The sequence below is a fragment of the Anarrhichthys ocellatus genome, unplaced genomic scaffold (assembly GCF_004355925.1).
Source record: "Anarrhichthys ocellatus isolate YVR2014 unplaced genomic scaffold, GSC_Weel_1.0 scaffold14, whole genome shotgun sequence".
Lineage (NCBI taxonomy): Eukaryota > Metazoa > Chordata > Actinopteri > Perciformes > Anarhichadidae > Anarrhichthys > Anarrhichthys ocellatus.
In genome coordinates this window covers 7,364,879-7,379,423 of record NW_022280044.1, presented here as the reverse complement: position 1 = coordinate 7,379,423, position 14,545 = coordinate 7,364,879, and the positions used below count along the sequence as shown (strand labels likewise).

The window sequence follows — 14,545 nt, the reverse complement described above, 5'->3', positions numbered from 1 at the left end:
ACACACGTGTGTGTGTGTGTATACAGTGCAACCACAGACAATACAGTTTAAATATTCACCCAGGTACCCAAATATTAGATATTAGTAAGCCTGAGCTCAAATATGATGTATGTTAATGTTCATTTGATTAATCACGAGGCAAGAACAGTAGGCAGTAATGTCCCACCTTAGATTATATTGCAAACGTTTTGCTGTTATTCAAAGCATGTGCAACTAATTGACTCAGTGAACCTGAGGGTCTAGGGTCATACTGTACTTGGTGATTCAGCCTCTCTAGTATTTTCCTAGTCTTTAGAAAATTGTGCCTTTCTGTTCTCCTTCTTTTACGTCTCCAACTTTTATCTTAGCTTTCCGTCACCTAAATCACATTTATATCTCATCATAAAACCTTCACTATAACCAATTATTATTAAATGTTATTACACTGTTACATCTCTACATCTATCATGAGTGCTCATCCTGCCAGGCAGAAGGTAAAAGTCAGCATTGGTGAAAAGAAAATTACTTTTTAGTGACAGCAGAATGAACGTACTGTAGGAGGACGGGCAGCACGGTTCTTTCTGAGGGCCCATAATAACAGACTCGTACAGCTCCGCTGTCACAAGGTCAGATACAGGAGATCATTCCTGTCCAATAACACTTCATAATAAATCACCTTCACACGACTATAACACTGTTACACTGTTTGTTTGTTGTTGGTTAAAAAAATCTTTGCACTATTGTTTAGTTAGTTAATTTAATATTATTCTATTTCATTGTTTATATTGAGTCATGATTTAATTATTTTCTTTTAAAATTCTTCCCTTTTTCTTAATTTATTTGGATGGGATGTGTCTATATAGACATAGCTGCTAAAAGTAAGAAGTAGAATTTAGATTTTTCACACTTTTACTGTAACTTCAAGCAATCGGCTAATTCATAAAATTGAAACAAAACTCAGACAATAGATGGCAGTAGTGGACCACGAATAATGTCCAATGTGTGAACCTGGAGCTGCTGTAAAAGTCCAACTGCAGTGCTATAAGCTAATAGTTTCTCCACATCACACCAACTTTGATTGACAACTGAGCATTCATTTCTTCATTATTTTTCCAAGCTAGCCCCGTTCAATTTGACGTTTTGCTCTCACAACCTGCTCCAGACACCTTTGACGACAGTTTTGGATGTTTTGAAGATATAAGCCACTAGAATAATTATCTCTTCAGTAGGCATTGGGTCATGGCTAATTATCCACGTGATAGACATTACAAATCTCGTGTTTTTTGTGGGTCAAGTACAGTAAATATTAACTCGTTCACAGTACACTCAATTAGTATTTATTAACTCTCTTGTTTTCATTCTCAACATTTTTTTCCTTAAATAACTACAGTGTTCATAGGTCCATTTCACAGCCACAAATATCAAAGATATTTACAGGTTTACATACAATATATACATATGCACAGGAGGCATGTACACAAGGCTTATGCGTGTCACACGTTTGGCTACAACCTCAAGAGTCACGAGGGATATTTAACGACAGATCCACAACGGGCAAAAACACTGGCAGAATAAAACGGGGAGATTTACAGAATGTACAATTATTACAGACACGGTGGGTGAAAAATGGCACCATGTTGTAGCGCTATGGGGAATCTCTTGAGAAAAACGGAAATCGGCAACCCAGTTGTCAGAAACATGTCAAAGATGTACAGTATTCACATATGACACAGCATGTACACATTCCTATATCAATAGATATGAACTGTGTCAATCCACACTTTAATGACAGGGACTGAGATGATCACAAAGGATCGTGGTTGTTCCTTCATTAAACACAAATACACAAAGAAAAAAAACATTCAAAACACACGTTCACTCCCCGATCTTCTTCTTTCACGATTATGCGCTTCCCTTTTTGAATGCATACAGAGCAAAGATTTGTAACATGCATTGAAAGGTGTGCAAGTGTTTTAAAATTAGACTCCAAACACATTTTCCTCATTTTTAATCTTCTAATTCAGTTGGAACCTCAGAGGCCTTAAATAGATTTAAATACTGCAAGAAGCACCATTTTCCAGCAGACATGAATTCAAAAAAAAACTAATAAATATATAAATTATGATATAACTCAATCAGCAACGACTGTCGTCACCGACAGTCGCTCAGTATTAAGGAAAATTAAAGCGTTTACAAAAAGAAAAGCTTTTCCCGTCTTCAGTCGCTGTCCTATAAATAAAGAATGCAAGAAATGTAATCGCAAGCTAACTGCTTTTACTGGTGTAGTGGTTTCAGTACTATGGTGGTTGAACTAAAGTTCTTAGGATGGTCAAACATCACATTATGACGGCTTCTTAAAAGAAAACAAACAGTCAGTTGGATAGGAATGAGATGCAAACAAACTGGCTGACTAGAAGGATTATTTGTAAGATTACAAAAACACATTTAAACACCGTGGTGTGCATTTTTGAACAGCAGCAACTGATTGACAAACGTATCCCTTTGTCAGTTCTGAATATTAAGGCGTTATCACTGTTCAAGTTTCTCACATCTCTATAAACTATAAAGTTGTCTTTGGCGCAGTGCTCACGGTCGTTAATGCTCCATGTGGTTATGTACGAGGATAGAAAATGTAGCACCAATAATGGCAGCACCGACAAAACATGCTCCCATCACATTTTATGGTTTTGTGCAATTTCAACTGAGGACAAGGCCAACCCCCCAAAAAATAGTTTGTTTCCACAGTGTTCAAAAGTAGTATGTTACACACGAAAAAAGCAGTGTGTCTGACGGAGCAAGAGAGGAGAATGAATTTCAAGCTGGGAAAATGTCAAATGTTTTTTGGAAAGGCCTCAGCGTGGCTGAACCGGCGATGACACTTTGAGTTACTCAAGTCTTGTAGACGTGGAACAGCAGCAGCGTGGTTAAACGAGGCAGTGTCTGTACGATCCAACAGGCCCAGGGTCAGTTGGTCCCAGCTAGTCGATCACCTCATTGGTCTGCGGGTCACCGACACATGCTAGATCATCAATGCCAGTTCTGTCGAGTCCGTTTCTGAATCTGCCTCGTTATCCCTGAAAATTAAGTCTTCAGTTGGACATTTCCTTCACTGACAAACACAAACACAACAAAGAGGCATTTCAATCCACAGTCCTACCTTTGTTCCTGTAGCAGTTTGCGGTTGCCTTGCCTCTTCTTCTCTGTGATCGGATACGAGTACAATATGATGAGGCCGATTAGGATGAGGGCTATGGGTGCGGCGGAGACCAGCACTTTCAAGGTTATATCCACTTCCTCTGGTTGAGAGCAGCCTCTGCTGATGTAGCCTGCAAAACTGAAAAAAGAAGAAACAATTAAAAAAACATTTTCATGCGTCGCAGAGCGTTAATATTGGTGATCCATGAAGACAAAATTCACACCAAATCACTGATCAAAGAGTCAGTCATGTGGTGTGCAGCACACACATAATCCACAGCCTTACTGTACAACACTAATAAGAGCAAAAGGAATTCCTTGCTTTGATGTAGGATTTGGGGGCTGGGGGCTTAGCCTCATTTGTTTTTGTGTCTCGGTGCATGAAATAACAACCTGATGAATCACCTACAAAACCGTTTAGAATGATTCACAATATAGGTTGTGCGTGTTTCAGCGACGACTTACTCTAAACTCAGAGTGGAGATGCCGAGGGAGACTCCAGAGGCGAACTTGGTGAAGAAGACGTAGAAGGAATAGAAGAGAGCTTCGTGGCCGGTGGAGTCGGGGTTCTGCACTTTGAAATCGTCAACGACGTCGGGCAGCATGGACCTGAAAAACATAAAAAGTTAGAGTCACAAAAGTATCTATTATCACTGTATTCCTGAGAAGAAAAAACATGGAGTCAGCAGGGATCTTACCAGGGCAGCAGGAAGGCTGCAGCCACTCCGACGCCAGCAGCAAAGGAGACGATGTAGGTGACGATCAGATTGCTCTTCATACACACCACCAGGATCATGAAGGGAATCACAGACTGGACAGGACAGAAATGCATTAGACCACTAAACACCAGATCAGCTGCCATTCAGAGACGAACACACACTAAAGCTGCTAGAACATCATTTAATTGCCGTCAATCCGACAGGCTTCGTACGACTCAGAAGTGCTGTTTGAACGGGATTGTGGGCCTTACCAAGCTGCCGGCGCAGACCGCCGTCTTTTTCCCAAAGCGAGTCAGGAACCACTGCCAGAAGGGGATGGCCAGAGTAGCGGACAGCTGAGCGGGGGGGGGGGGGAAGAAAAACATTTAAGGTCCGGTTAACAAGGTTTTGTTTCGACCCTCCAGAAAGAGGCCGTCTGGTACAGGTTAAACCAGAGAAGACCCTCTGGGCCACAGAAGAAAAACAGGGTATCTACCGCTCTTCCCAAAACAAAATTGAGCTCAATGTGATGCAAAACCTCCACAGGGGTCGTCCCATGACTCTACAGGGGTTAGCTTGGATCGGTTTGACCTCTGACCCCTCCTTGTTTGACTGAGGTAAAGATAACGGTGATACAACAGTATCCACCTTCTCTCACGGTAAGCTAAGAGATGAAACCGCCCACACGTCGCTGCAGTCCCGCTGCACAATCATGTGTGAGACAATGACATTGGCTCTGTGGCGTCCCACTATGAGGAAATGTTTCACAGCGGGTTTTTTGTTTGTTTTGTTGCAGCAGCAGTATTTGAACACTTGAACAGAGTCTGAACTTCATCTTCAAAGCCACTTTCTTGCACGTACAGCGACCTCTCCTCTGTGAGCCTCATCAGGCTTCTCCCCAGAAATCAAAACATAATTATCAGTTAATGTCTTCTCAAACCTTCCTCATTAAGCACGTTTTACACAACCGACCTCAGTGTATTGCTGCCAAATGAAAGTGTGTTCGGCCCCTTGAAAAATGAGTTCACTTGAGGCGCGGCAGCAAAGCTCTGGAACAATGTCCCATACAGCCTGCTTTCTGCAACGTGCCTCACATTATGAAAAAAAAAGTACATGCAAGGCTCTTTTTGTTTGTCACAATTATGGAACTTCCCGTTTCTCTCGCACAATGTTTCATAACATTTGACCACGTCAATGTCATCCAGTTTGAGTTACAAGTCCTTATATAATACCAGCTACATAGATTTGTTGAGTTTGAGTCCATCTTTGTACCAATAAGATCTGAGCCGAGCTTCCAGGGTTCATCTCACACCTCACCAAATTACTGAAGACGAGGATTAGGATCACTTACTGCTGATTAAGGAGCGGCTCCTGTCAAAGCCTCTTTTAAAAAAAAAAAAAAAAAAAAAAAAAAAAAAAAAAAAAAAAAAAAAAAAGTAATTTCACTAAATAAATGTACTTTAACAAAAAGGTCAGCGCCTTGCCTCCATAATCCTTTCCATAAAGCACAGGATCAAAGCAATGTAAGCTGCTCAAGCTCACTACGCGGAGCAGTTGTGATGTGCAGAAAGCACATCGATGGATTAATTGGGTTTAATACGTGATATGAGAAACCGTTTCTTCAGGAGAAGAGAGATAAAACAAGAGATCAGACGTGGCTCCACTACGGTCTGTGGGAATGGGATGGCATTCAGGCCGAGCAGTCACAGAGGACAATTGGCAGCCAGGACACTCCGCTTTCTGACCGAGTACAGACCGGCCTTGTGATTGAAGAAACTATTTATGTGTTCACCCTGGGAGGGAAGCTTTTGTCTGAAGCTAACCGCTTCTTAACAAACGGGGCTGCTCAAGGTTTCGTGCGCTGGGGGAAATGTGCGGCCATTGCTTTGGCAACAGGGCGCCTGAAAGTGCCACCTGTGGGTGTGTGTGTGTGTGTGTCTGCGTGTACTCACCATGATGACCAGCAGTATATTCTGGAAGTCGTTTCTGAAGCCCAGTGTCGAGCTGCAGAACAGGGCAAAGTTTCCCTCCAGGAGCTGTGGGACACAGCACAGAGATTTACTCGGTTAAATCCTACTGCCTAAACACCCACAAATAAACACACACACACACACACACACACACACACACACACACACACACACACCTTGGCCAACTTTGCAGGCGCCACATTAACTCTGTCCGGGAGCACAAACCAGCGCGTTAAGAAGAGCCAGTTGGACTTAGCAACCCAAAAACTAACAGTGTATTGACATACAGTAGGCTATATACACCTACTGAGGGGTCATAGTAAAATGGTGCACGTGTCTCTGTACGCACCATGAAACCGAGCGAGGTGAAGAGGAAGACCATGACCAGTTTGGCGTACGGTCCGTGTCCCATCACCAGCTTAATCCCCTGGAAGAAACCCATGGGCCCCGACCTGGGACGACAAGACTCTGGAGAGAGGAAAACAATAGGACAGAATGAGCAAAGCCACTAAATTACAATCAATAGAAAACATTTTCAACTCTTGTAGTTTGTCCCATCACTGGTCATGAAAGCCTCCCATTCAGAAACCTAACCTCTGATTCACTACTTTGAGTGAAAGACAAGATGAGGAAACTAAACGAGCGGACGGAGCCGGTTTGACAGAGAGATTAACGTTTTACCTTTTTTCTCTCTCACACCGAAGAAGAGAACAATAGCACAGAGGACATAGATAATGCAGATGACACCAGAGGCAATCATGTAGGCCACTTTCTGTAAAGAGGGAACAAGAAAAGAACCGGTTAGCAAACACCATTCTTGTAATCGGCCCTTAACCGTTAAACCTCTCATTAACGGCTCAGTCGGTTTACCGTGTCATCCAGGGAAATGACCGGCCCCGATGCATTGAGTCTGACCGACAGAGAGGAGTTGCTCAGGTCGATGTCGCCGGGTCCTGGGAGGCAGGGAGCGTTCGCCATACCCACGATCTGGCCCTGGATAGCTGTGCCCAGAACAGTGCCCATAACCTCCACCGTCATCCCTGATGGGAGGAAACACGGGGGACGTTTTAGGAATTGAGGAGGCGGCGAAATAATCAAAAAGTTGCATGTGCAGCTGTAATACTCACTGTATGCGGTGGCCGAGTCTCTCTCTTTCTGCTCTGAGCTGATGAACATGGTGAGGGCAGAGTATGGCACATGGAAGCACTGTTTTTGCAAAGAAAAAGAGCAACAAGGTGAGAAAAAATGACGAGCAGATTCCCTTTGTTGGTCGTGCAGAGAAGTAACGACGAGTAACGGTGCAACGTTTTGGGAAATCTGTCTCTTCACATTCGGCTGGAAAGTCACACTCCGAGACTCTGCAAACAAACGGTCAAACTATTCCTTAAAAGAATACTTTCAGATTTATTGTGCAATTAGAAGAATGTTCTGGCTATTTATATATTTTGGAAAGACTGCAACACTTTAGGTTACTTCATATTGACCACTAATAACCTTTCATTTCATAATAAAGAGTCTGTGAGGCGTAGGCTGGAGAGTGGTACTCACGGTTTGAAGGGTCTGGAAGATGCAGTAGAAGATAAGGTACCAGATGACTTTGCCGTCCTCAAAGGGAGGAACGAACCAGATGAGGAAATAGGCAATCACGGCCAGGGGGGTTGAGAGCACGATCCTTCATGGAGACGAGAGGAACAAGAGGAGACAACAACAATAACATCAGTGGATGAAAACGTGACCCTACAACAATCATCAGCCTTAATGAAGAGAGGGGACGTTATGTAACTAACTGTGGCCGTGCGAGTGTGGCCTTTATTCAATTTGTGCCAAATGTTCTCCTCAGCTCAGCACCGATTGGTGTTTAGAGACGGTGTTCCTGGCGTTCACCAGCATGGAACAGGTTGAGCTTGTGTCTAAACCGGGGTTATGAGAGTATGTAACACTCCCTGGTGTCCTTCTGTTACATTGAAATGGTTCAATGAGGCAAAGCTGTGTGTTCAAAGCTCCTCCTCACATGTCTAACATCCCATCAATTTGCAACATGAGGTCATTTTAAGGAAAAAGTTGCAGGAGTACAATTCCTTTGGTCACTTCCTTCCCCCTTATTTGCTTCTTCCTATGGTCAGATCAAAACCCTCCAATGAGATACGAGATAGTGAGAGAAGCTCCGCCTCTGGAAACAAGAGTTTGGGCATCCCGTCGCTCCTCCAGGATATCACTGGAACATCCGGCGATTCATCCTCATCGGACGGGAAATGAGATCACACATGCGTCACTGTCGCGCGCGCATATGTACGTACATACATACATACATACATACATACATACATACATACATATAAAAAGAAGACTTAACTTCTCGCCAGCTAATTTCCAATCAAAGTGCTTCGCTGCAGACTCGCCACTAATCACCCGAAGCCCGTTTAGAGCCACAGCGTGTACTCTGGGGAGAGTGATGTCAGAGGGAGCAGCGCTCAGCTGACTCTGTAGCCCATGTGATGTGATTAACTGTACACCCCAGTGAAGCCGCTGTGGGCATGTGCAGCAGTGGTCCGATACTTTATCTGGATATGACGATGCATATCAGGAATGCTTTTCTTTTAAAGCTTATTACCTCTGTGTCAAATGCCACGAACACACACCACGAGAGGCCCGATGGTGCTTGACTTGACTTACTCGGCTTCATTCAGACATGCTGCAACACGGATGAAACAAGCGGCGGTGTGAAAAGAACACCAAGACTGTGCCTCTGTTTTGTTTGTTATAAAATAGACTTTCACGTCCCATCCAGCGAAGGCTGTTCTCAACACCGTGTTACGAGGCTTAGCCAGGACTTGCACTGTGCTTGCCGGCAGAAGTGCAGCGACACCGTATGAGATCCTTCCTGGAATCGTATTCAAATGTCCTCTGAAATAGCCGCGATGACGAGAGAGAGAGAGGATTTTATCCCAGCAGGTGACAGCTTAGTCTGCTGCTTATTAACTGTTCTTAAATGGGCCGACAACAATAAATTAATGAATTACTTGGGTAGCAATCATCTGTCTGGGTGGGTGATTAGCTGTAATAAAAGTTGGAAACCAAGCTTTAAAAACCAAGTTTTTAATTCATGTTTTATGCATATACAAATAACTTCAGAATTCTGAGAAAGTTTAAATAATAAATCATGCTTTATGTGAAATTAATGTGGTAAAAACCCACAAAATCACTGGTAAGGGAAAACATCCCAATCTTTAGCAGAATTGAATATATTCATATTAAGGAAGACAGGCAGTCAGTATGAGTAGCAATGCAACCTCAAGATACCCGACAGCCAACGTCCAAAGTAATCCATTTATATGTTTTTATTTACAGCAGGAAACCTGCAGACTGTCACCAATAGTGCGACTCGCTCTGCTTCACAACTTGAACTGGAGTAAACTCCTGAAATTCCTCAGCCACTCTTTAAAAATCCTGCCGGGCCATTCGCAGCCGAGGCCTCATTGGCTCACGCATGTGGTGTGTTGTGGGCTGGACCAATGAGGGACCAGTCTGACTCATCTCTCCCCTCCCCCACTTCCTACACTACTACATGGTGCTTTTAAGATGTAGCAACCACTCCAGCAGCTTTCCTGTGGCCTCACCACCACACCCATCTCTTTTATATGACGACGGAGAGGACCGTGATGAAAGTGAACGTGCCAATCATTCCTCATACAAACCCTACCCATTCGGCTAGAAACCCTCCATCTGAACTTGCAGAACAAGAAGCCATTTCAACACATTGTTGCACACCTGCTAACAAAGAGTCATGTCATCACAAAAGAGGAACGGTTCCGACTCTTCTGGGAAACTGTTACCCAACGTTCGATGCTTCTTCCTTTTGTAATCTAAATGAAATCATGCAGGTGTTCTCAGGGGAACATTAACACAGGAGACCGAGGAGGGAGGCCTTCGTGACCGGGTTCATCTCCCAATTGTGCCCTTCGTTAAACAAGGGTGCACACATTTCAGAACCAACTAGGGAGATTATGTTTTTAATCGAGTAGGCAAGGGAGTACATAGGTGGAGTCCCACTCACCTCCCTGTGGCGCTCATTATGAAGCTGCCTACACTGACATTTACCTCGTCACCTGGTCCCACTATGGAGGTACTGCATGTTCAAACTTATCGTCTGTGTTGACAGGAGACTGGCAGCCCCTCCTCTGACCAGCAGCTACCACCGACACCCCCCACTGTACTTCATCTTATGCAACCGTGTGAATTATACCCGTCACATCGGCTCTGCAGTGTTTTAACAATCATTCACGAATAACTCGTATGAAACGAAGCCATCGCGTAGGCTGCTCAGGGATGCGGGGGAGGGGATGTGGCAGCTGAAAAAGAAAAAGGGTCGGGAACCTTTCTGTGAAAAATCCCTGCAGGCCTCCCACTCCCTCAGACTGGCTGCGACACACCGGCACATTTCCCAGGGGACATTTTAACGTTATTTTTGCTGTTTACAACGGTGATTTCACAGAAAGAAGTCAAAGTGTACTGGTCAAAAGACGGTTTGTGTGGCTGCTGTTAAGAGCAAACTCAGTAGCAGGCAGGAGTTATATTTGTCAAAGCCACACCAAAGGCCATGCTGTGGGAAACGTCTAAGACTAGCGCCTGCAGGGATCGAATGCATTTGTTTTGAAAGTCTTGAGTCTCAGCATTGTGGCCGCAGTGACCCAGCTTTAACTATTTCAACGAAAGCAGATTATTTTATAGTCTGTGTGTACAGCCGTGTGTGAGTGAGAGTGAGAGTGAGAGAGAGAGAGGGGTGAGAGAGTTTGAATGGACACATGTGTGAACAATGAGGAAGCAGCCGTCACTGGATCAGCATGACCCAAAGTAACCTCTCGGGAGATGACGCTGGTGATCTCCTCACAAAGCCCCGCCCCCAAACACTGACACATGTACAGTGTATGGTTTGGAAAACTTCCACCCGCAGCTGTGGCGCACACTGAGGCTGACAGCAACAGCCCCCCCCCCCCCCAGTAAATGTGGGAAAAGTGCTTCAGTGACACATAACTGGGCTTTATCAACAAGCTAATGGAAACAGCCTGAGAGAGACTCAAACACCACAGCTGGAGGAGGAGGGTGCACTGGAGAAAATAATCTGCTAAAAACCTAATAACGAATAACATCCAACCGTATCAGACTGTATAGCTCGCTGGTTGCGGCCGGGAGTTCCACTTACCAGGGCAGCATGCGTCCGAAACGCGTCCACGGGCTCCGGGAGACCAGGAAGCCCACCGTCGGGTCCGTTATGGCGTCCCATGCTCGGCCCCCAAACAAAATAATGGAGGCATAGAAGGGATCCAGCTGCAAAAAGGGGAGAATACACAAATATTAGCGCAACTGTGACATTTAAAAAAGGACACAAATCTCAATTTCAGTGGGGAATTTCTTGATGCTCAAATCTGCTTTTCAGGTAGCCATTCAAATATCACTGCAGGTGTTGTACGTGTATACGAGTACACCATCAACAATAGAATGACTAAATGTCAAACTATACATAGCATGTGGTGGTTAAACTGCTAAGCTGATGATGGAGGAGTCGGCAGTGACGCTTTACAACGTGACATTACAGTGAGTAGTGCTTTTCATTTTCCTTAGTCAGAAGGCACCACTTAGCATAGTGAAGGTGCCACCTGTCTGCTGTTCATTTAGCGTGGAGGAGACGAGCCTGAAGGTGGGATTGAAGGCTCGACTCCTCGACTGTACAATCAGCCCCACGCTGTGTCACCCATCACACTCTTAATCTACAATCTTGGTAGCCTGACAAAGCGAAACCCTGGGAAGTGGTTGACCCACCCGCTATCCATGAGATTAGTGTCAAAGCCCATTAAAGCGAGCTCCTTCCCCATCGCGCTACCGCCGCCCCTCCCCTGAAGCCCCTGTAAGCCTTCTGATACAGTGGAGCCACATCATGGAAGTCAATATAATGGAAACAACTTTTTCCACTTCTTCATTTTACTCCAGGATAATCGCTCCTTTGTTGGGGAGCTTTGGCGGTCACAATGTTCTGCATGTGCCCTTTGTGAGAGAGGTGGTGTGAGGGCACAGGAGGGGATCGTGTACAACTCGCTTGTTTTCAAGTCTGTAAATGCCACCACACATACTGTACGGCATCAGGTATCGGAAGGACAGTATGTTCCCTTTACCGGTGTGGTGGTCCTGTAAGGGCAGCGGGGGGGGGGGGGGGGGGGGGATATATTTAGGTCTGTGTTATGAAAGAGACACTAAATGTCTTGGACAGGTGTGATCATGGAGATTTGAAATAGCCTAAAAACCAACTCACCTGCGCTACGTCCAGCAGATAGATCTGCAGAAAGAATCCCAGGGCACACCCTGTGATCTGGTAGGGGGCTCCGCCGATGGCATAGCAGATCTTGTTGCAGACTGACAATCTGTTCCCATGTTCATGCTGGGGAAAAAGGGAAAAAACACAGTTAATCAAGTAATAAAAGCAGCTACATAAATGCTAAAAGTGGAGCCAGGATTGGGACATTTTAAGTGTAGATAATATAGCAGATCTCAGATCTGAATATCTGCTAAGAAGACAATGCCAAACAAATGGCTTGAGGCGTTTTACTCATTCAACATTAACCTACTTTTGGAGAAAGTGTCCTAAAGGCTAAGTATTTGCAGCTGCCTTACAAACCTTTCCAGGCTTTGGCAGAGCCAAGCCCTTGTAATTATAGGAGGGGTCAATTCTGCAGAGTCGGCATACAGCGCACAGTTTCATCCTCAGGTAACTTTCTGTCTGAACAAAATTGAATCTCTGATTATTCAGCGTTGCCCTTTTGCACACTAGTCCGATTAAAAGGTGTTTTTTCGGTGCCTCGTGAGGAATGTGGCCTGAATAGCTTAAATCGCTAGAGAGTCTCAAGCTGGCAAGAAGCTAATCATCATGTAGCGTGTTTGGCAAAAGTCAGGGACAGCCACCGGGGAAACAAGAAAACCCTTCCCAACAAGTGCTAAATTCTTCCTTGTTTTCTCCACTGTAGATGTAATAATTTCCTCAGCAGACAGACACTAAAACAACTCCTCCAGCAGCAACACAACTCTATCCAGGTTAGTGCCAGGGAATGACAACACAGACCAGAAAGCGAGGTCGAAAAGTACCTATGCCAACGAATTGGCTGCCAGTTTGACCAGAGCTCTGACTACTCCTGCCCACAGAGGGATGAAAACACACCCTCGCCGCTGACCAATCAGAAGGTAGCATTTGCTTGTTTTCAGCTGGTAAAAAGGCATTTTTCATTGCAGGTGGTGAGTGAGATATATACAAGATATAACCTTGAACGGCAGACACATTTTCAGTGTTCTTCTCACTGTGCATGAGAAACACCTCAACTGAGATCACAACCACAACACAAATCACTGTGGCTGCAAACTACTCAATGAACCAGCCTCTTGCCTTGTTGATACCCCCAACCCAGCCTCTGTTTGGGTGACAAAAAAAACATCCTGCTGCCATGTTGTGTATGAGTTCTTGTATCAATTATTGCCAATTATTCAAACCTACACAAAGGCTGCTATTACACCGGTTGGACCACCTGGTGATTTAGTACCTGCTGGGTCATGTAACTTGGGTGGAGGTTTGATTGACAGTGTACTAATGTTCCTTTGTATATGTACTAATGACCCCAGTTACAGTAGAGGGGATGCGTCTCTTAATGTCTTTTGCACACGAAAAACACAATCTGCCTCACACAGCTTATCTAATGAGGATGTCTCAACAAGCTACTACCTGCCATCAGTGCTACCAGTAAAGATGTTATCACTGAAGTAATTATGTTATCACTGCACACTTGCAAACCACAGTCAAGTGAACATCCTCAAACTTGTGGCTTTTTAGAGGAACAGTTTTTGATAAATGTTGCACGAGATGTTTAAAAAGTCTTGATTTTTAGATGTAGGATTCATCCTCAGCCTGCCTCCTCTGGGTCTGACACGTCGCCTTGTTAAGGTGATCCCTGCTGCATTCAAAGCTGTCGGAGATATGGATATCGCCCCCTTACAAATGCACTCAAAATACTAAATTATGTCGAGAAGTGTTTGGTGAAAATAGCTTAGATGCTGTTTTCATAACATGCAGATGCGTTTTGCTACTACACTGTTAAAGCCTTGTGTCACGTGACATCTGAAACAGAAAGACACATAACAATTCCAATTTCCACTTATATTCAAACACGTGTCCCTGAACGCAGCACTAAAACAAACTTAAATAAACTAATATGGAGGAAGTATCTTAGATATCTTCTATTGATACTCAACACCTACAGCGTTTCCTTTTGAGCGAGATTTCCAGTGTGACTGCAATTTTTTCACGAGATTCATTTTAATTAATTAGGAAGACCAATTATGTAAATGAGAAACTTCCAGTAGGCTAATTTTACGTTAGCCAACGTGCGCTAAAGTAAAACGAATTTTTTTTTAAAAAGGCAGCCGTTACGATAGAAGAGCCGTTAAGATAGAATAGCAACGTTAACGTTCGTATTTTAGGGATTTAAATGTAGCTCTATGTGGCTGTGGTTACATGTGCAGCTAAAACATCTCATTACAGCGTCTAGAAACTAAAATTATGACTTGGCTAACGGTAAATCTGCTATATTTAACCGTCAAAAGCTCCCGTTCAGCAATATGATATAAACGATTTCAAATATTCAGAGGAGGGGGGGGGGGGGGGGGGGG

At 44.2% G+C, this 14,545-nt stretch overlaps 1 protein-coding gene across 2 annotated transcripts in view; it reads right to left on the bottom strand.

Moving 5' to 3' along the window:
• Positions 1-1,293: 1,293 nt before the first annotated feature.
• Positions 1,294-14,545, bottom strand: part of mfsd2ab (MFSD2 lysolipid transporter A, lysophospholipid b) — a 13,943-nt gene continuing 691 nt past the window's right edge. The window contains exons 2-14 of one of the 2 annotated variants that reach the window (XM_031854143.1): positions 12,147-12,272; positions 11,043-11,167; positions 7,391-7,514; positions 6,970-7,048; positions 6,713-6,882; positions 6,524-6,614; positions 6,192-6,310; positions 5,825-5,908; positions 4,145-4,228; positions 3,873-3,985; positions 3,640-3,783; positions 3,137-3,313; positions 1,294-3,053 (exon numbers count right to left, since the gene is read on the bottom strand). In XM_031854143.1, the coding sequence (XP_031710003.1) occupies positions 2,999-3,053; positions 3,137-3,313; positions 3,640-3,783; positions 3,873-3,985; positions 4,145-4,228; positions 5,825-5,908; positions 6,192-6,310; positions 6,524-6,614; positions 6,713-6,882; positions 6,970-7,048; positions 7,391-7,514; positions 11,043-11,167; positions 12,147-12,272 (1,491 nt within the window). In that variant the 3' untranslated portion in view covers positions 1,294-2,998. The other variant, XM_031854144.1, reaches the window with a different exon arrangement.